Source organism: Mustelus asterias, chromosome 4 (assembly GCF_964213995.1).
Source record: "Mustelus asterias chromosome 4, sMusAst1.hap1.1, whole genome shotgun sequence".
In the NCBI taxonomy this organism is placed as follows: domain Eukaryota; kingdom Metazoa; phylum Chordata; class Chondrichthyes; order Carcharhiniformes; family Triakidae; genus Mustelus; species Mustelus asterias.
Genome location: NC_135804.1, coordinates 104957465 through 104977614, shown reverse-complemented (window position 1 = coordinate 104977614; position 20150 = coordinate 104957465). Strand labels below are relative to the sequence as shown.

General features: G+C 46.6%; 1 protein-coding gene across 1 annotated transcript; it reads right to left on the bottom strand.

Moving 5' to 3' along the window:
* Positions 1-1437: 1437 nt before the first annotated feature.
* LOC144493155 (protein eva-1 homolog C) lies at positions 1438-20091 on the bottom strand. Its single transcript, XM_078212054.1, has 7 exons — positions 19922-20091; positions 18101-18347; positions 10031-10154; positions 8877-9029; positions 5440-5583; positions 5288-5359; positions 1438-2053 (listed from the first exon to the last, which is right to left on the bottom strand). The coding sequence occupies exons 1-7, from the start codon at positions 20089-20091 to the stop codon at positions 1683-1685; spliced, it is 1281 nt and encodes a 426-aa protein (XP_078068180.1). The 3' UTR covers positions 1438-1682.
* Positions 20092-20150: the final 59 nt, after the last annotated feature.

The window sequence follows — 20150 nt, the reverse complement described above, 5'->3', positions numbered from 1 at the left end:
CCAGGTTCAATTCCAGCCTTGGGTCACTGTCTGTGTGGAATTTGCAGATTCTCTCTGTATCTGTGTGGATTTCCTCCGGGTGCTCTGGTTTCCTCCCAAAGTCCAAAGATGTGCGGGTTAGGTTGATTGGCCATGCTAAATTGCCTTAGTGTCCGGGGGATTAGCGGGATAAATGTGTGGGGTTACAGGAATAGGGCCTTGGTGGGATTGGGGTCAGTACAGATTTCATGGGCCAAATTGCCGCCTTATGTACTTTAGGAATTCTATGAAAGATGCTTCCCCAATTCCTGAGAGTCAGCCAATAGAGATTTCCAATTAAAGTGGGACATTAGAAAAATCTGCTGTATGTTGGGAGTCTGATATTTGGAATAAACTCTTACAACCCTTGGTTGCAGGTCTGTGGAATAACACTCCAAAGTTGCCCTGAAGTATCCAACAGCAACAATGTGTATTTTTGGAAGGCCTTTAGTGCAGTAAGATATTCCAAGGTGCTTTACAGGAGCATTATCAAATGAAATTTGACACCAGGCCACACAAAGTGGTATTCAGTCAAGAAACAAAGCTTGGTCAAAGAGGTTTAAGGGTGGAAAGAGAGTTAGCGTGGTGGAGGGGGTGTAGGGGGAATTCCAGAATTTAAGGGCCTTGACAGCTGAAGGCATGGCTGCCAAAAGTGGTGCAATTATATTTGGGGATGTACCAAGAGGCCAGAATTAGAGGAGCACAGATACTTTAGGGACAATGTTAAGGGGTGTTGAAAGATGAGAACAGGGTATGCAGAAACGAAAGGGCAAGGCCATGGAGGGATTGGAGAACAACATCAATTTATATGTTCATAGTGCCCTGAACAAAATAAAACATCACCAGGTACTTAACAGGAGCATTATAAAGTAAAATTAAACACTCTGCCACCATATGCAGGCAGATGGCCAAATGTTTGATCAAAGTGGTAGGTTTTAAGGAGCCTACTAAAAGAATAAAGGGAATTAGAGACTGGGTGAGGTTTGGAGAAGAAATTCCATAGTTTAGGACCTAAACAACTGAAGGCACAGCCACCAGTAGTGAAACAATTAAAATCAAGGACACTGGAGAGGCCAGAATTAAATGGGCACAAATATCATAGAATTATTGAATCCCTGCAGTGCCGAAGGAGGCGATTCAGCCCATCAAGTCTGAATCAACTCTCCGACAGGGCATCCCACTCTATCCCCGTAACCACATGCATGTACCCTGCTAATCCCCCTAACCTACACACTTTGTGACACTTAAGGGGCAATTTAGTATGGTCAATTCACCTAACTTGTACATCTTTGGACTGTGGAGGGGAACCAGAGTACCCAGAGGAAATCCACACAAACTCTAAACAGAGAGCCACCCAAGGTCGCATTTGAACCCAGATTCCTGGTGCTGTGAGGCAGCAGTGCCAACAGCTGTGCCACCACTCCACCTTTATCTCAGAGGATTGTGGCTAGAGGAGGTTGCAGATGTAGGGAGGAGTGAGGCCATGGAGAAATTTGAAAAGGATGAGAATTTCCAAATCAAAGAGTTGCTTGATGTGAAACCAATGTAGGTCAGTGAGCACGGGCGTGATGAAGTTTGAAGTTGACAAACTTTTAAGTCGATGTGACTTTTACCCTTTAACTCAGTAGCACATGACTCTATATCATTTTTAATACTCTGGCCATTCATCGTGGATGCTGATTCAGGTTCTGGATTGCATAGGGACTAGACTCCTTATTCAGCCACATTTCCTTCTCCCCTTGTTCTTTCTGCTCCACTCTGTCTCCCATCACAGCTGTTACCTCCGGGCTGAAGATATTGTCTGAAGCTCGGTATTGTCTCGTCAGCCGTCGGAATGAAGCATCAGAAGAGGCATCATCCTCATCATCCGAAACCTTGGTGCCCTCGTTTTCACTTTCTTGATTGTCCTGCGGCTCACTAAGGAGCTTCCTAATGTCTTGCCTCACCAACACGTGAAATCCAAAAGCACAGAGGATGAATACTAGGCCCGAACACACGCCCGACACAAAGTACAGCGCTGCTTTCTCTGGGAGACCTGGGATGAAGCAGATTCAAGAAAAATCAAACCTTTTTATTCAATCCGGAAACAGAGATGCCACCCAGCTAGCTTTTGAATGGCCTTCCTGAAAATTACTGTAAACCAGAGGCCAAGGGGAGAGTTTTAACCTCCCAAAACAGGTGGTTTGGGCTGGAATGTTTAATCTGTTAAAGATCTCAAACATGAACTCAAATTATCTCAAACTCAGTCGCTTCCAGTTTTAACAGATGTTACAGGGAGGTAGGCAACCAACCCATTTCCAAAAAGGCAGGTTGGTCATTTAAATTTTTAATAGGGTGCATGTCTCTCATTTTACCTCCATTGTAAGTTTAAACTGGCTATCCAGGTTTCTTGGACCTTGGCAACTGAATAGAAGCAAGGACTATAGGATCCAGCAGGTGACTGCTGCTTGTATGCCAGAAGAAACAATGGCGCGTCCTCTTGACCCACCTAACCTGCATCTATCTTCCACCCACCCTGTGTCTGGCTGTTCCCCAACGCCACACCCAATGTAGCAATCTAATCTTCCAAACTCCATCATACCAAGACACAATGCCTCTGAACCACAATCTCCCACCACTATCTTTCTAATCTCTCCTTTCCCTCCCATCCCTCTTTCCCAGCCCATCTGATCTCTTCGGACCACCTCTCCCCCCTCTCCTCCCCCCCCCCCCCCCCCCCCAAACTGTCTTCTTCCACCGGCCTTTTTGATTCCTCCTTCGCCCTCTTTACTTCCTGACTGTAAGCTGGTACTTTAGCTTACCACCTCTCAAACTGGCTACCTGTGGCCAGAAAAAGGAAAAACATTTTAAATCAGGCCCAGCATTGAATGCAGCAAAAGCCTGAGGGAAAGCTCTTCCTTCCTGATCCTTGTGATTCTTGAATGAAAACTGACTTCCTCTTCCTCCCTCAACTCCCCCCACCCCTTCCCCTTCCTTGTTAAAAATCAGGCTCAAACATAGATACATTTTCTCATACACAATAATGTTGTTAGTTATTAACGTTTCCAATGAATTTGCCCCAAATTTCAAAAAAAATTAAAAACCAAGCCAGGATTTCCTCCCAACGTCCCACCTCTATCTTGCGCTTAGTTTGGATTTGGTCAAACATGGCAGCATTGGAAAGAATTCCCACATTTTAGCCATTATTGCTGTACTCTTGAGCTGTTAATGGGATCTTAGGCGTGGATATTCAAATAATATCAAGTCTCGGAGCCATGCAAAATAAAGACTGGCTCATTCAAGTTACAATCAAGTTAGTTGCTTCAGATACTTTCTTTTATAAAAGGCAAATCTATATGCACCTTTGTTGAGGGGATGTTAAAACAATTGGGATTGCTATCAAGAACCTGGAGGCAATAGACCAAAATATAAATGAAAATAAGAGGAATGTTAGCAAGTTGTTGGAAAATGAATATTGTCAAATTGCAGAAAAATTAGACCATTTATCAAATGAATGTAGTTTTTTGTAAATTTTAAAGCATTATTAGAACACATTGGCAGCACAGAGAAACATACCCCTAATGTGGGCAAGAGTTGCCAGAGAACTGCTAACAATCACGACATCTTTGGCATAAAGCATGGACATTCTTGGGCCATTATACCAACCACCTGCAGCAAATAAGTACAAACTAACTCAGAGTGCTATCAAAACTGACTATCTCCGCTGTTCAGTACTGTACTGTCCAAAGGATTCACTGAAGAGTGTGTCTCAGCCAACTTTCAGCTGAAAATTATGAAAATAATGTACACGGACTTGGAATTAAGCTCTGAAAATGTTAGATTAGCACATTTGTACACAGAGCGAAATGAGTTAAAATAAATTAGTTACATTTTTCTTTTAACAAAGCAGTCAAATGAATTGTATATGGACATTGTAAATAGTAGTGCCCTACTCTCTATACCAGTAACCTTGGAGACAATGGTTTTAGAATTGAGGCATCATTTCCAATTTTTGCAGATTGCATCAGTATATATTTTTGTTTTTACTTTCAAATTTACTTTCAAGATTTTCCAATAGACAGTTTATATATTTATAATCACTATTACATTTCTTCTTATGGTTATTCTTGCCTAACTTAAGGAATGGCTTATTTTCTGATCTTTTTTATTCCCTCCCTGAATGTGCAGCTTCTTCCCAGGATACAATTTGATGCCCCCCACCCCCAGTCTCTCACTCAATGCTCATTCTTCAGTCAGCGGGGCTGTGACAATGCCAACTGTTGAAATTGGCCATACAGTTTCTCGACATATTTTATATTTGTTCCAATTATCACCACTTCCCTCCTGGAACACAAACACCAACATCCCTATAGTGCTTTGCTCAGGAGGTCAGTCTTCATGTGATCCATAATAGTGAGCACTGCAGACCATGCAACCTTAAACAAAAGGCAGTACAGTTGATCTCAGTCCTGTCCTATCTACCATCTACATGTGCACACTATAGTGATCATTGGACACCAATCCAGTCTGAGAACCCTGGCCAAATTTTCCTCTCCCACGTCTCGGCTGGAAAGTTCAATTGTGGCATCTTAGTATTGACTTAAGTAAGGTCAATTAATTGTCAAGTTGAACCTGGATCTTATTTACATTGGGATGTTGTTTTGCCATTCACGCATTCTGATCACTTAATGGACACTTTCAGCACCTTCTCAGCCTTCTGCATGTTCATTTACATTCCCTTTGTCCAATTCCACCATCCCTCCCTACCCTCATTGTATAAATCTCTGCTGACTCTCTTTCCTGTCAGCTCTGATGAAGGGTCATCTAGACTTGAAACGTTGGCTCTACTCTCTCTTCACAGATGCTGTCAGACCTGCTGAGATTTTCCAGCTTTTTCCTGTTTTTGTGTCTTATTTACATTATTGTTTTAAAGTGAAAAATGGGTTTTCCTTTTGGAAAAGAAGATCGAGTAAGGTGTAAAAGAGGCTGCCAATACACTGTCACCTGCGATATTGCCCCATAATAATTTAAATAACCTCCTTGTATGGCTCAATTACAAGTAGCTTGCAGCAATTACCAATTATATTGATGTAAGTTATTAGTTTCCTCTGCTTTTGTACAATGACTTGCGACAAGAACTATTTGTTGTTAGGTAACTCTTCAAAGTGTAACAAAACTATTAAAAAATAATTGCTATAATGTAGCACCAACATGTTTCAGTAACTAAATAACTTGCAAAGCATTCCTTTTAGTTAAATGTATAAACAAAGTCAAATGTTAGAATTGATACCATGAGTATAATCGGATATTAAGAACGGCTTCACTGCTCCTTGGCCAGCTTCTTCAAACAGCTTTTTTGGAACTGAAATTTAAAAATACAAACAATTACACATTGTTTTATCTGTTTTGCTAGTATTGTTTATAAGTCTCTGATTTTCTTACCACATGTGTATGACACTTGGAGTTGCTTGCGGACTCCTGGGAAACAGGGATCACCGAAGCTCACAGCACTGGCAATGATCGAACAATTAGGTTTGCCATGGCACTTCGATGACATTCGTCTTAATGCTATAGGTGATAAGCATTCTGAAAGGAATGGAAGTTATTCAAAGCACTTCACCATCTAATTTCTTCACAATTAGCCATCTCTGCTCCTCTCCTGTTCTCTTGCAAAGGCATTCCATAAGAACCAACTATATTCCTGTACTTACCCCAGAAATCTCCATATGTGTATCCTAAGCAGTAAATATTGGCAGTTTATTGTACAGGTGTGGGGAGAATAACCAGTTTTGAAGGCATCAGTGATATTTTTGGATCATTTTACTCTAGATATTTTTGTCTTTAGTCTTTCAAACTACTTTCACAAATTAAAACCTCATTCCCTGTGGTCTTAAGTGTGTCTATGCTTACCTTCATAAGCAAATTTGGCATGCCCACTATGACTCACCAACTTTTACAGATGCACATAGAAAGCATTCTTTCTGGTTGTATCACAGCTTGGTATGGCTCCTGCTCTGTCCAAGACTGCAAGAAACTGCAAAGCGTCATAAACGAAGCCCAGTCCATCACGCAAACCAGCCTCCCATCCACTGAGTCTGTCTACACTTCCCACTGTCTCAGAAAAGCAGCCAGTATAATCAAGGACGTCACGTACCCCGGGCATACTCCCTTCCACCTTCTTCCATCGGGAAAAAGATACAAAAGTCTGAGGTCACGTACCAACCAGCTCAAAAGCAGCTTCTTCCCTGCTGCCTTCAGACTTTTGAATGGATCTACCTTATATTAAGATGATCTTTCTCTGCACCCTAGCTATGACTGTGACACTATATTCTGCACCCTCTCCTTTCCTTCTCTATGAATGGTATGTTTTGTCTATCTTGTCTGTGCTTTGTATGATTTTTCTGAGATTGCCAAAGGCCAATTTATACACCAGCATCCAGGGGTGCCTGGTTTATTTTCTGCTGAGCAAGCTTCCTCCAGATTGTCTGCTTCATCTTTGAAACATTTGTGTCATTTATGCTGGGCTATGATTTCCCCGAGTGAAGTTATTTTAAAATTCCTCATGTACTGTAACTGAATTAAACAAATCAATACCAAGCTACAAGTGCTTCAGTTTTTAATCCCATCCTTAACCAACATCTACAAAAGAGCACTTTGCAGCATAGTGGATAATCAGCAGCAGAGTCCTGGCCAATTGTTTCTTGCTATGTAGTGCCAATACAACAATCACTTATATTTACATAGCACCTTTAATGTAAAAAAAAATCCCAAGGTGCTTCACAAGTGCATTGTAAAACAAAATATGATACTGAACCCCGTAAGAAAATATTTGGCAGGATGATCAAAATCTTGATCAAAATGGAAGGTTTTGAGGGAGTGCCTGATGGGTGGATAGAGAGGTAGAGAGTGTTCAGGTTTAGGTCAGTGGTTCCAGAGTTAGGGCCTAGGCAGCTGAAATCACGGCCACCGGTTGTGGAGGGATTAAATCATGATGCTCAGGAGGCCAGAATTAGATGGGTTCAGACATCCTGGATGTTTATGGAGCTACAGGAGAGCACAGAATTAGGGAAGAATGACAAGAATGAGAATTTTAAAACCTAGACATTGCTTGTCCGGGAGCCAACATAAGTCGGTGAGACAGGGGTGATAGGGGAATGGGATTTAGTATGAGTCACAAGGTTTTCGATGGTCTCAGGTTTACGGAAGGTAGAAAAGGGGAGGGTGGCCAGGATTGTGTTGGAAGTGTCAAGTCTAGAGGTAAGAAAAGCATGAATAAAGTTTTCAGCAGCAGGCGAACTAAGGCAAGGGAGATGTTGGACAACATAATGGAAGTGAAAATAGATAGCCTTAGTTATGGCCAGGATTTGTGGTCAGAAGTTCATCTCGGAATCAAATATGTCGCCATGGCTGCAAACAATCTGGTTTAGCCTCAGACAGGTGCCAGCTGGGAGAGAAATGGAGTTGATAATTACGGCATGAAATTTGGAGTGGAGACTGAAAGAAAATGGTTTCAATCTTCCCAATATTTAATTATAAGTCATTTTTGCTCATCTAGTACTGGATATTAAATAATCAGTCGGATTATTTGTCTGTCATCCTGCCCAAGATCAGCTGATCTAGTGTGGATTTGTACCTTTCTGTATTGGAAAGGCTTATTTTAGAAAGATCACCTCGAGGTTTATAAGGTATGAAACAATTTAAAAGAAGTAAATCCAGAACACTACTTCAAATTAAAACATGAGCAAGAAAAGGCAAACTTAGGGCTGGTGTCAGAATTTATTGTTCACACAAAGAGCATTACCAAGTTCAATGACCCAGGTATTCTGTTGACACCATAAGGCAGTTGGTGTGAGCCAGTGGGTAGGAATGGGCAGGCCATTTTTTAAACTAATTGCTTAAAAGGCAGGAAGGAAAGGGGATATGTCCTTTAGGAGGTGCCCTATGCACATCCAAGGCCGTACCCCCTAAAAATACATCTCCCCCGCCCCCCAAAACCCCTGCCCCCTCCTTTCCCCACCCTCAAGGTGTCCCAATCCTTCCTCTTCAAAATCCCCCAACTTACCTCTACAGTGGCCATGCCCTCTTCAGCGGTGGGATTGCTTGCAGTCCCAGCAGTGCCCATTACTACATTCTGGCACTGCTGGGACTGCCAGAGCTGCTGGTCCATGCCACCTGAAGCGTGTTATTGCTCTGGGGTTGGGCGGCCTTGTTTAACGTGGGTCGGTTGATGCCTGACATTTCTCCCTCGGGGGGTTGGAGGAAAATAAGAAATACACCCCAGCCCCCCAGAAAGATTCAGCCCTATGAAACAGAATTAACAAACTAACTTACTGCAATGTGAATCCTAAAGAGTTCTCTCATTCTCACTGAACATGGTCCTAATTCAGATTTGTCAAGCATTTTACACTTTTTGAATGACTGCAATATTTCACCACTTGTTAATGAAAGAGTTATCACTTAATTTAACATCTATTGCATTCACTTGATCTCAGAGCAAATTGGACAATTAAAACAAAGTGTAGACTGTGTTAGAAAAAGTTTAATTAGGTTTAAAGTCAATTACCAGTTAATAAAAGCTGTGAACTCCCCAATCACTCAGTAAGCTGTGTCACTGGGTGCAGCACTGAGATATATGAACCAAACGGACTTCAGATCTCCATACCCAAAATGTGCTGTGTTAGTTAATCTCAGGAAGGGTGATAATAAGACTCAGGAAGAGGGGGAAATAAACCAAAGGGTTCTTGCTCCTTGCTGGAAGGTGCCTACGTGACAGCAGAGTGGAATAAAAACTAAAATACTGAGGATATTGGAAATCTGAAACAAAAGCGGAAAGTGCTGGAAGCGCACAGCAAATTCCAACCCCCTGGTTATAGACTCACCGATATCTGGCGTTGTGTTATTCACTGAGGGGCAATCCATGTTGCCATGGAGGGTTCGTCCAAAACTTGCAGCGTAAATGACAAGGATGCTTTGGTTCTGACACTGGAGTAATAATTCCTCATTCTCACACACAAGTTTACTTTTGTGTCCATCTGTAACATAAAGGAAGAAAAAATGAGCTCAGACTGGAAAACAGGAATGGGGATTGGGATGAGTGGCTAAGTCGTGTCCATTTGTTAGAATTCAAACTTCATGTTGCCTGAACAAACTCCCCTGTTTCCTGATCCTGGTGCGGCGACAATAATCTCTCCCTCAATGTCAACAAAACGAAGGAGATTGTCATCGACTTCAGGAAGCGTAAAGGAGAACATGTCCCTGTCTACATCAACGGGGTTGAAGTAGAAAGGGTTGGGACCTTTAAGTTTTTAGGTGTCCAGATCACCAACAACCTGTCCTGGTCCCCCCATGCCAACACTATAGTTAAGAAAGCCTACCAATGCCTCTACTTTCTCAGAAGACTAAGGAAATTTAGCATGTCAGCTATGACTCTCACTGACTTTTACAGATGCACCATAGAAAGCATTCTTTCTGGTTGTATCACAGCTTGGTATGGCTCCTGCTCTGCCCAAGAACATAAGAAACTACAAAAGGTCATGAATGTAGCCCAGTTCATTACACAAACTGGCCTCCCATCCATTGACTCTGTCCACACTTCCTGCTGCTTTGGAAAAGCAGCCAGCATAATTAAGGACCCCACGCATCCCAGACATTCTCTCTTCCACCTTCTTCTGTCGGGAAAAAGATATAAAAGTCTGAGGTCACGTACCAACAGACTCAAGAACAGCTTCTGCCCTGCTGCAAGAGACTTTTGAATGGACCTACCTTGCATTAAGTTGATCTTTCTCTACACCCTAGCTATGACTGTAACACTACTTTCTGCACTCTCTCGTTTCCTTCTCTATGAATGGTATGCTTTGTCTGTATAGTGCTTGAGAAACAATACTTTTCACTGTAGGTTAATACATGTGGCAATAAATCAAATCAAATCAAATCAAAGCAAGGTAAGTATGGCACCAGGAGCGGGTACGCAGCTGTGTGAGATCAGAGCCATTTGTGTTGCTTGCTAAAAATCACTATCTGCTTTTGGACTTACCAGGTTTGCATTTAAATGAAACAATCAGATATTTGTTGGTCCCAGGACAGGGATCGAGACCAAAGACTCGACTGTTGACTGAAAACTGGCAGGAGCGCTGGTCCTGACATTCATCAAAAACTTTCTGTAAAAAGGACAAATGTGTTTACTATCCAAGGTGCACAAATCTGATCATGATGAACTAAACTGCCAATAACATTTCCCAATTTTTCCTTTTTCCCAAGCAGGTCCCAGCTAAAGCAAGAGATACTACAGAATCCAGTTTTCAGTGTGTTCCCAGGTTAGAGCTTGTACCTGAAACCCCCAGTGCCACTCTGCACATGTGGTGATTTCTCAGCATGCAGTTGAGCCAATGCATAACAAAACTGATTTTTAATATAATCAGTAAATTATCTGAAGCATCAGAAGTTTATCCAGTCATGGCTGAAAGTTGCTGAAACCATTTCAGTTAATATTTAATAAACCCCACAGCAAGGGCCACCCTGGTGCCTCTTGCATCTATTTTTGCTCCGGTACATTGATCGGGACAATTCTCCGACCTCTCCAGAGGGCCCACAGGAATTCCGATGTCCCGGTGAATGGGGCATCGACCGAAAATTGAGATTCCCAACAGGCGTGAGGGCTCTCGGGATTCACTCCACCCGCCCCGCCAGTCCTGATTGGGTACCCGCCCAGAGTGGGTGGTAACCCAATTATTATGCAAATAGAATCATAGAATCCCTACAGTGCAGAAAGAGGCCATTCGGCCCATCAAGTCTTACCAACTGCAATCCCACCCAGGCCCTATTCCCATAACCCCACCTATTCACCCTGCCAATCCCCCTGACACTAGGGGCAATTTAGCATGGCCAATCAACCTAACCCAAATATCTTTGGACTGTGGGAGGAAACCGGAGCACCCGGAGTAAACCCACACAGACATGGGGAGAATGTGCAAACTCCACACAGACAGTGTACCGAGGTTGGGATTGAACCCGGGTCCCTGGTGCTGTGAGGCAGCAGTTGAGCCACTGTGCCACCCCAATTGCTTCATTTAAATGTCATTAATGGGACTGACCCCAGATACAGCAGCCACGTAATATTCTCCCCACCCCCTTCTTGCTACCGGAAGTCATGTGGCCGAAGTCATGTGTTGCTTTTGAAAAGCGGGAACCTGGCAGCAAGGCATCTGAGGGGGATCTAGGACGTAAGTGTTCACTATTAAATATTTTTATCTTTGTTGGGGGGCATGACGTCCGGCTCAATGGGGGCAACCGGGGTCCAAGTTGGAGGAAAGTGAAGTGGGGGGGTCGGATCAGGGAAGCTTCCATTGACTCTTTGAAGTATTGCAGCTAATCAGATCCATATCAGCTTCAGGCATCTGAATGTCAAAAGTGTTGGGAACCTGTCTCGGGGGCAGGGAATTCAGATGGTGTTCGTAAAGCAGAAGTGGAAATGAATAGGGTTAGGAAGCATTTTCTGATCAGGGCCAGTGTGATCTCCTGGACTCGTTTCGATCGCCTCAGGGGGTCGGAGAGGAATTTCCCAGATTTCTTTTCCCCATATTGGCCCTGGGGTTTTCACTCTGGGTTTTCGCCTCTCCCTGGAGATCACATGGTCTGGAATGGGGGGGTGGGGGTGAGTTAATAGGTTGTGATGAACAAAGCATCGTAGCTGTGAGGGACAGCTCGGTGGATAGGATATTAGGATGTAGATAGGCTGGAAAATTGGGCGGGGATCCTGGATTCAGGATTCAATCCTGGACCGGGGAGCGGCGCGGGCTTGGAGGGCCGAAGGGCCTGTTCCTGTGCTGTATTGTTCTTTGTTCTTTGTTGTTCTTTGTTCTCTATGTCCAGTCTCAGCTCTCACCTTTTGGCTCCATGGGAACCATGCACAGAGGACATCCGGGCCCCTGCATACCTGGACCTGTTAACCTCTCACTGTCTGGCATTGTCCTGTCGGCATGCATAGACCCCCAACTCAGGCCAGCCCTGTCCTAACTCCCCTCACACCCAACAAGTGTCACTGACCCAAGACCTCTCTCCCTTCCAATCCCACATGAGCGCTGGACCTTGGCACACCTCATGGGATTCCCTTCATTCACAGTCCCACACCAGATCAGGGAGAGGAATGGGAAGGTGTGTGCACACATGGATCAGGCGCCCCACTAGCAGCTGAAAGACGTACTGCCAGGTAACCCATATCACAGAAACAGCCACAGCGCTGAGACACACAGGGGAAGCTTCAGAAAGGATGATGGTCACTGCCCCTGAATGCCTGCTGCTGCCTCATGTCTCATCTTTGTGGTCTCTGTCCACCTCAGCCTCTGCTCAAAAAGCTCAGCTTGGATTTTATGGTTCTTTAGGCATTCTACAAACATATTTCGGTGCTTGATTTCCATCAGGCCATACCCACAGTGACAAGAGAATTTTTTTAAATTTGAGGATGTCCTTGTCACAATCTCACTTGGCAACTGCTTCCTTTCATAGAATGCAACATCAGAGCAATCTCATTCTTAGTCACACCATAACATCAATCCAGAACTTCATTTGTTTCAGCATATTCCATTGAACTGGGCTCTGTTGGACAACCTTGGTTAAAAACATCATAAGCATGTGGCCCCATCATATCCTCAACTAACCTTATCAATCATTATTCCTTTCTTGCTCATTGGCTTATCTTAGTGTGCGGTGAGAGTGTAAAACAAACATACTGGGGTGATTGGGGGCCTGCTCTCTGTGTCTGCGGGAATGGCAGCCTCATTATAACGAGGCTCACGCTGCAACGCACATGCTGCTAAGCAGGCGATTGGCCTGCTGAAGATGCGGTTCAGCTGCCTGCACCGCTCAGCGGGGGGTGCTCTACAATACAGCCCCCCGGAGGATCTCCCGCATTTCTGTAGTCCGCTGCACTCTCCACAACTTGGCGCTGCAGACGGGAGACCTGGTGGAGATGAGGAGGATGTCGAGAAGGGCAGTGAGGGTTACACACAGGAGGAGGCGGAAGAACCCTGGTTAGTGGTCAGAGCCCAACTGGGCCGACTCGCTAGCAATGGCCTCATAGTGTCTCACTCCGGGGACGAGCAGGAACAGGAGCGACTAGCTCTCCCACCATGGAGACTAACATCTCACCAGTTATATGATGCCAGCAGTATGTTGCCAGGCATCATGGACAGGGCGCCGAAGTTAATGGCCAGACTCTGCAGGAGAATGACGATAACTTGTATTGAGGACAGAGAGAGCGATGCTCCTCTCATCCTCAGCGATATGTCTGACTCCAGCCTCGGCACTCACCTGTGGAAGGGACAGCGCTCCAAAAGCTCGTGATTCCAAATAAACCTGTTGGACTTTATCCTGGTGTTGTGAGACTTCTTACTGTGACTCTAGCCTGACTGAGAGCTGAACACATCCGGCCATCGAATGGGCCTATCATAGGACTTAGAAATGCGGGATTCACAGTGTCAGCTGCTACAATCCCCACCCACCTCAGGGGGGTGGTGCTCACATCCATCTTCTAGCCAAGATGGGCAGTGTGGCAGCACCTCGACAGTCCTTGGCCTCGTGATCATTAGGGAACACTGTTAGACATGAAAGGGGTGGGCTTTGATGGAGGGGGGTGAGGGGGTTCACTCATCCATGGATGAAGATTGGGAGGATGGGCTCCCGTGAGGTGGGGTGGGGGACTTAGCAGCAGCGTCTCCTTACTGCGTTGCCTGTGGCACTGCCATTCTCACATTCCACAGGAATGAGGCACTGGGTGAGTGTGGTGGTTCCCCAAAGCTTGGTGGCATGGACAGACAGGGTGGAGGCTCTGTGGGTGAACAGAGTGAAGTTTAATGCCAAACATTCAATACAATGGTGACCTATCTACACTAGTGTCTATATTCACCCTGCCCACTAAAGGCCTACGGTTTCTCAATCTTCCTCATGCTCATGTCAAGGTGTATCCCCATAATCCACAGTTGATGTTGAGGCATCCTGCTGACTTCTACACCCCTTTGCCTGAGATGACCTTGGCAGGCATCCCAGGGGGGTCGGGACCTTGAGCGACAATGCCTGCCTTCGGGCGGCACAGATGTTTGACTGCTTCCCTCCTCGGGGTCCGGGGCTGAAGGTGTGTCGTTGACAGGGAATGAGTGCCAGATGGGCTGAAGATGTCTAGTGTCCCCTGGCTGGAGGACCCCAGGATGTACTCCTGCAGATCCTCTTCCCTTTGGGTTTTCCGGGTGCTCCTGTGCTCCGCCATGGGATGGAGAGGCAGCTGGAGTGAGATCCAGTTGTCCTCTGGCGCTGACATTCATGGATTCCCACCAGTGCCTGCACCATGCAGTTAAAGCCCTGCACCCTGGAGTTCATGCCCCCAGACATAGCGGTCATGAGCTGAGCCACGGTGCAGACATCCCCTGCCATGGAGTACACATCCTGCCCCAAGGTCTCCACTGTGGGTGCCACCCTCGCAGTGTTTGCTTTGTTGTGCTACAGTAACAGCACATTCTCCTCAGACAGAAGGTGATGGGACTCCTCCAGTCAGCATTGAAGTCCAAGGAGGGATGTTGTCATCCCCTCCTGATGCTCACGACTCTGCCTTTGCAGCTCCAGCAGCTCGGGAATGAGCAGGTCCAGGGACATATCATTGGCCAGGGAACCAGCAGTGTCCTGGGCCCTGACATTCCTCTGAGTGCCGGTTCCCTGGGATGTCCCCGCCTCCGCCAGCTGTGGATCTCCAGCTGTGAGGTGCTCACCAGTGAGTGACCCAGAAGCCTGTCTGCTTAGTGATCCCACCGAGGTGTGAGTATCTGCTCTGGCGCTGGGTGTGGGTGATCTGTGATGCCTCTTCAATGGTGGAGTTGAAGAGGTCCACCTCGGAGCTACTGGAGTCTGGTGTGTCTTGGGGGTCCGAGGATTGCCCAGCCAGTTTGGCTCCTTGGCCTGCAAGAGAAGGCACATGGCATCAGTGCATTACAGGGGATACGGAGAGAACATTGGTTACTCACTTGAGGCTTTGGGAATGGAAGCTTGTCTTGGGGTTCTCACATTTATCTGCTGTCCCCACTTCACCAGCAGTACAGCCATGGCTCCTCCCCGGCCAGCTCGAGGGCACACTTCTCGAAACATGTGAGGGTTCAGAGCCCGGGCATGACTCCATCTGGCTGCATCCGCTCACACTTGTTGTGATTTTGTCCAGCAATGACACAGAGTGTAGGTGGGAGTGGTGAGAGTGAAGATGATGAGATATGGCAGACGTGGGGCTTGGGTGGGAGCTGGAGTGTGCGGAGCATAGCAGCTACTGGGGGAAGATGGTGATTATGGGAGGGAGGGGGGAACCTGGTGCCTGATGTTGGCAACTCCTGAGGTGGGGTTGGAAGTGCAAGGGGGTCCAGTGGGAGACTGGGGATGGTTCACTTATCCTGGCTGAGTGAAGAAGATCATTCATCTTCCTCCAACACTGCTGCCCCATCCTCTTCTGGAGTGCGCTTGCACTGACCAGGGCTGCCATTGCATCCCAGGCAGGGGTGGTAACCCTGCTGGAAGTCCGTCCCCTGGAGTGGGGGTGAAGTGTATCCCACCTCTGCTCCACTCCATCAAACAGTCTGATAAGGGCCCCCTATGAAAAGCGAGGTGCGGACTTGCTGGCTGCCATCCCCTGCAGTCATTCTGGAACAAGTGCTGTCTGTATGGAGCTCCCCAGTGATTACAGCGATGATGTTATTGCAGGGCGGGTGAATCCGAGGGAACGTGAATCTCATGGGCATAATATTTTCACTAATGAGGCATAAGATTCAGTCTGAAATCACGTTGGCGCCTTCAGCAGGAAACACTCTGGGGGCAATCTTACCGACAAGTCCCACCGGTCAATAGACCTGGTCAAGCCAATATGTTCACATAAGAGGCGAAAAACCGGGTTTGCGCCCAGTTTCTCACTTCTCGCGATCTTACTGGCCCCAGATTTCCAGCGTGATCAACCTCGCTCCTGGGAAGGACACGAGGCTGATTTAAATATTTAAATCTTCATTTTAATATAATTAGTGAGTCCGGAACTGAATTGTCTGAGCTGACTTGCCTTAACGGTCTCGCTGATGGGACTGTTCAGGGCCAGGGGGAAGTGCCCCTTGGGCAGTGCCAACCTGGCATTGCCAGCCTGGGGACCCTGGCAGTGCCAACCTGGGACCCTAGCACTGCCAGTCTGGCACTGTCCACTGGGCACCCAGGCACTAGGCGGTGTCAAGGAGTGGGGCCATGATAGGGACGGGACCTGTGGGGATGGGGTGGAGCCATGATGGGGTGAAGCTTAAGGGGAAGGGGGGGTGGAGGAGCTGCGCACTCTGCAATTGGCAATCTGCCGGGGTGGTGATCAACCCAACCGGGGGAGGTTGGGGAAGGGTGCGATCAACCAGGGCGGCAATCGGCCGGGGGTAGGGAGATTATCAGAGCAGTATCCAGCGGGGTGGGGGGGTGATCAGCCAGGGAGGCCAGTGATTGGGGGTGTGGGTTACATCTGAGGGTGTGGGTGACTGACAGATCTCTCTGGTCTTGCACAGAAGAAAGGATCTGCGCATGTGTGATAGCATCCTCTAATGTGAGCAAGGGGCTTGCGGGAGAGCTTAGGTCCCCACCACTCCCCCAATTGCAGGAATCAGATCGTGCCAGCGACAGAGGTTCAATTCCAGCCTCAGGTGACTGTGTGGAGTTTGCACGTTCTCCCTATATCTGCATGGGTTTCCTCCAGATTCCCCTCTCAATCCAAAGATGTGCAGGTTAGGCTGATTGGCCATGCTAATTGCCCCTTGGTGTCAGGGAAATTAGCTGGGTAAATACTTTAGGTTACGGGGATGGGTCCTGGGTGGGATTGTTGTTGGTGCTGGTTCAATGGGCCAAATGGCCTCCTTCTGCACTGTAGGGATTCCTTTGCTCATCTGCCTCATTTACATTCTTACTTTCCAAGTTAAATGTGGTCTCCTTATTTTCTTTGCCAAACTGCACACATAACGGTGTGCACGGTAGCACAGTGGTTAGCACTGCTGCTTCACAGCTCCAGGGTCCCGGGTTCGATTCCCGGCTCGGGTCACTGTCTGTGTGGAGTTTGCACATTCTCCTCGTATCTGCGTGGGTTTCCTCCGGGTGCTCCGGTTTCCTCCCACAGTCCAAAGATGTGCGGGTTAGGTTGATTGGCCAGGTTAAAAATTGCCCCTTAGAGTCCTGTGATGCGTAGGCTAGAGGGATTAGCGGGTAAATATGTGGGGGTAGGGCCTCGGTGGGATTGTGATCGGTGCAGACTCGATGGGCCGAATGGCCTCCTTCTGCACTGTAGGGTTTCTATGATTCTATGAACACCGCTGCCTCACAGCATCAGAGACCCAGGTTCGATTCCCGGCTTGGGTCACTGTCTGTGTGGAGTTTGCACATTTTCTCCGTGTCTGCGTGGGTTTCTGAGTGCTCCGGTTTCATCCCACAGTCCAAAGATGTGCGGATTAGATGGATTCGCCATGCTAAATTGCCCCTTAGTGTCAGGAGGACTAGCTAGGGTAATGCATGAGGTTATGCGGATAGGGCCTGGTTGGGATTGTGGTCAGCTATGATTCTGTGATAACTGTGTTGAAATTCATTTGTCAATGATATTCCTATTCTGTAAGTGAATCAGTGTCACCTTTCAATTTGGTGCAGCATTGACAATTCCACCCCCCCCCACCCCCACCACCTCCCCCCCCAACCCCCGCCACCCCACGCCCCCGCCACGCAATTTGTTGTCCTCCACAAATTTAGAAATTGTGTTTGAAGTAATTAATTTGCATTTTCAAGCTGTGTGCAACAGTGGTTAGCACTGCTGCTTCACAGCACCAGGGACCCGGGTTCGATTCCCGGTTTGGGTCACTGTCTGTGTGGACTTTGCAGGTTCTCCCCATGTCTGCGTGGGTTTCCTCCGGGTGCTCCGGTTTCCTCCCACATTCTGAAAGACGTGCTGGTTAGGTGCATTGACCCAAAAAGGTGCTGGACTGTGGTGACTAGGGGAATTTCACAGTAACTTCATTGCAGTGTTAATGTAAGCCTTATTTGTGACTAATAAATAAACTTTACTTTACTTTACTTTACCCACCGGTAGCGCAGTGAGTGCAGCACAATTAGTGCTTTCAGCTGAAGTATTTCTAGTACTGGGACATAGGTGTTCACTGGGAACACGCCGACCATAGAAAGCCGACAGAACGCTGATGGCTGTCTGAGGTGGGCAGCTCACTGAGAGGCGATCTCCGTCACACGCATGGACTGTGTGGTTCTGCAGAATCTTCAGAAGGTAGCCTGGAAAAAGAAAGTCGAAAGACTGAGTGATGCTCCTATGCTTGAAGCTGCGAAAAAAGCACGCAATAGTCACTTTACATAAGCAGCCAATATCATAATATAAGCAAAGTACTGGAATCTGAAACAAGAACAGAGGACACTGGAAACACTCAACAGCTCTGCAAGCATTTAATAAGAGAGATAGATGTTGACAGAACTGCTGAATTATTCAAACATTATATGTTTCTCAGAGTAAAGGTTCCTCAGGGTAGTGTCCTCGGCCCAACCATTTTCAGTTGCTTCATCAAATACCACCCTCCACCCATCATAAGATCAGAAATCCAGATGTTTGCTGATGATTACACAATGTTCAGCACTATTTGTGACTCCTCAGATACTGAAGTAGTCCATGCCCATATGCAGCAAGACCTGGACAATATCCAAGCTTGGGCTGACAAATGGCAAATAAAATTCAAGCTACAAAAATGCCAGGCAATGACCATCTGCCGCTGCTTGATGGCCCACAGTGCCTTATGGTTGCCCATACTTGAGTTACTAAATCTGTTCAAAATCTATTACATTTGGTACGGTGGTAGTGCATGACTAGCTGTGAGACAGTTCTCCCAATTCTGGCACAAGTCCCCAGAATATTATCTTGGGTCTCTGGATTATTAGTCCAGTGACAATACCACTATGCCTCTGTCTCCTACTGACTTTCCAAAGCCTGTCCACCATCTACAAGGCACAGGTGATTAAATACTCTTGACTTGCCTGGATGAGTGCAGCTCCAACAACACTCAAGAATCTTGACACCATCCAGGCAAAGCAGCTCACAGGATTGGCACCCAGCCAAACACCTTTAACATTCACCCCTCGACCACCAATGCACAGTGGCAGCAGTGTGTACCATCTACAACTCACCAAGGCTCCTTCAGCAGAACCTTCCAAACCCATGACGTGTCCTACCTAGAAGTACAAGGGCAGCAGATATATGGGAACACCACCACATGCAGGTTCCCCACCAAGCCACATACCATCCTGACTTGGATGTTGCTTCATCTGCTTGTTGTTCCTTCACTGTTTCTGGGTCCAAATCCTGGAACTCTGGGTGTACCTACACCATATGGACTGCAGCAGTTCAATTGGTTGGCTCACCACCATCTTCTCAAGGAAAGAATGTGGAATAAACGCTGTCCTAGCCAGCGATGCCCACATTCAGTGAAATAATTAACAAAAAGACATTCTTGTCAGTCCTCACCATTCCCACTGCCCCACCTCTGCTCTCTCAAATACTATGTTGAAACAAACATCTGCACCTTCATCATGTTGAGGATTGATTTCTCAAATGTTCAAATTACCAACTTTCATCCTGTTACAACCTGCCCTAGGTGGGGTTCCCTAAAAGTTATTGATCTGGGTGAGACCCTCGATTTGTCACCGTCCGACTGGGATATCTACTAAGTGTCACAAACCCGGTTGATGGGATGACTGGCTCTGTGTGATATAGTAACTGAGGCAGGGCCCCTGCAAACTATGCTGAGAACAATTGTAATGGACGCAAAGTGTCATCACCTACTCCTCAAAACTCAAGGACTGTTTATTCAATCCATCCTCTGCTGTAGCAACGAACGTTTAACCTAACAAGAATCCCTTTCCCTTGTTATACAGAACAGTTCTTGAGTTTCGAGGTATAGATGATGACACTTTGCATCCATTACAATTGTTCTCAGCATAGTTTGCTTCTGCTGGTTCGGGTGTCCCATAGTTCGATAATCTGGTCGAGATTTCAGTTCTTTTCCAGCTGCGGTCCATCTGTGCCTTATTGATTTTCACAGAAGGAGAGAGAATTTTGGATGTTCCTGCAAAACCTG

What these genes read in the sequence shown, in the direction of transcription:
- LOC144493155 (XM_078212054.1), bottom strand. Translation starts at nt 20,091, where the DNA reads ATGGACCGCAGCTGGAAAAGAACTGAAATCTCGACCAGATTATCGAAC. An exon ending in AACAAGGGAAAGGGATTCTT is followed by an intron (nt 18,348 to 19,921) that starts GTTAGGTTAAAC and finishes CTTTTTTCGCAG; the next exon opens with CTTCAAGCATAGGAGCATCA. An exon ending in CCAAGTGTCATACACATGTG is followed by an intron (nt 5,360 to 5,439) that starts GTAAGAAAATCA and finishes TTTAAATTTCAG; the next exon opens with TTCCAAAAAAGCTGTTTGAA.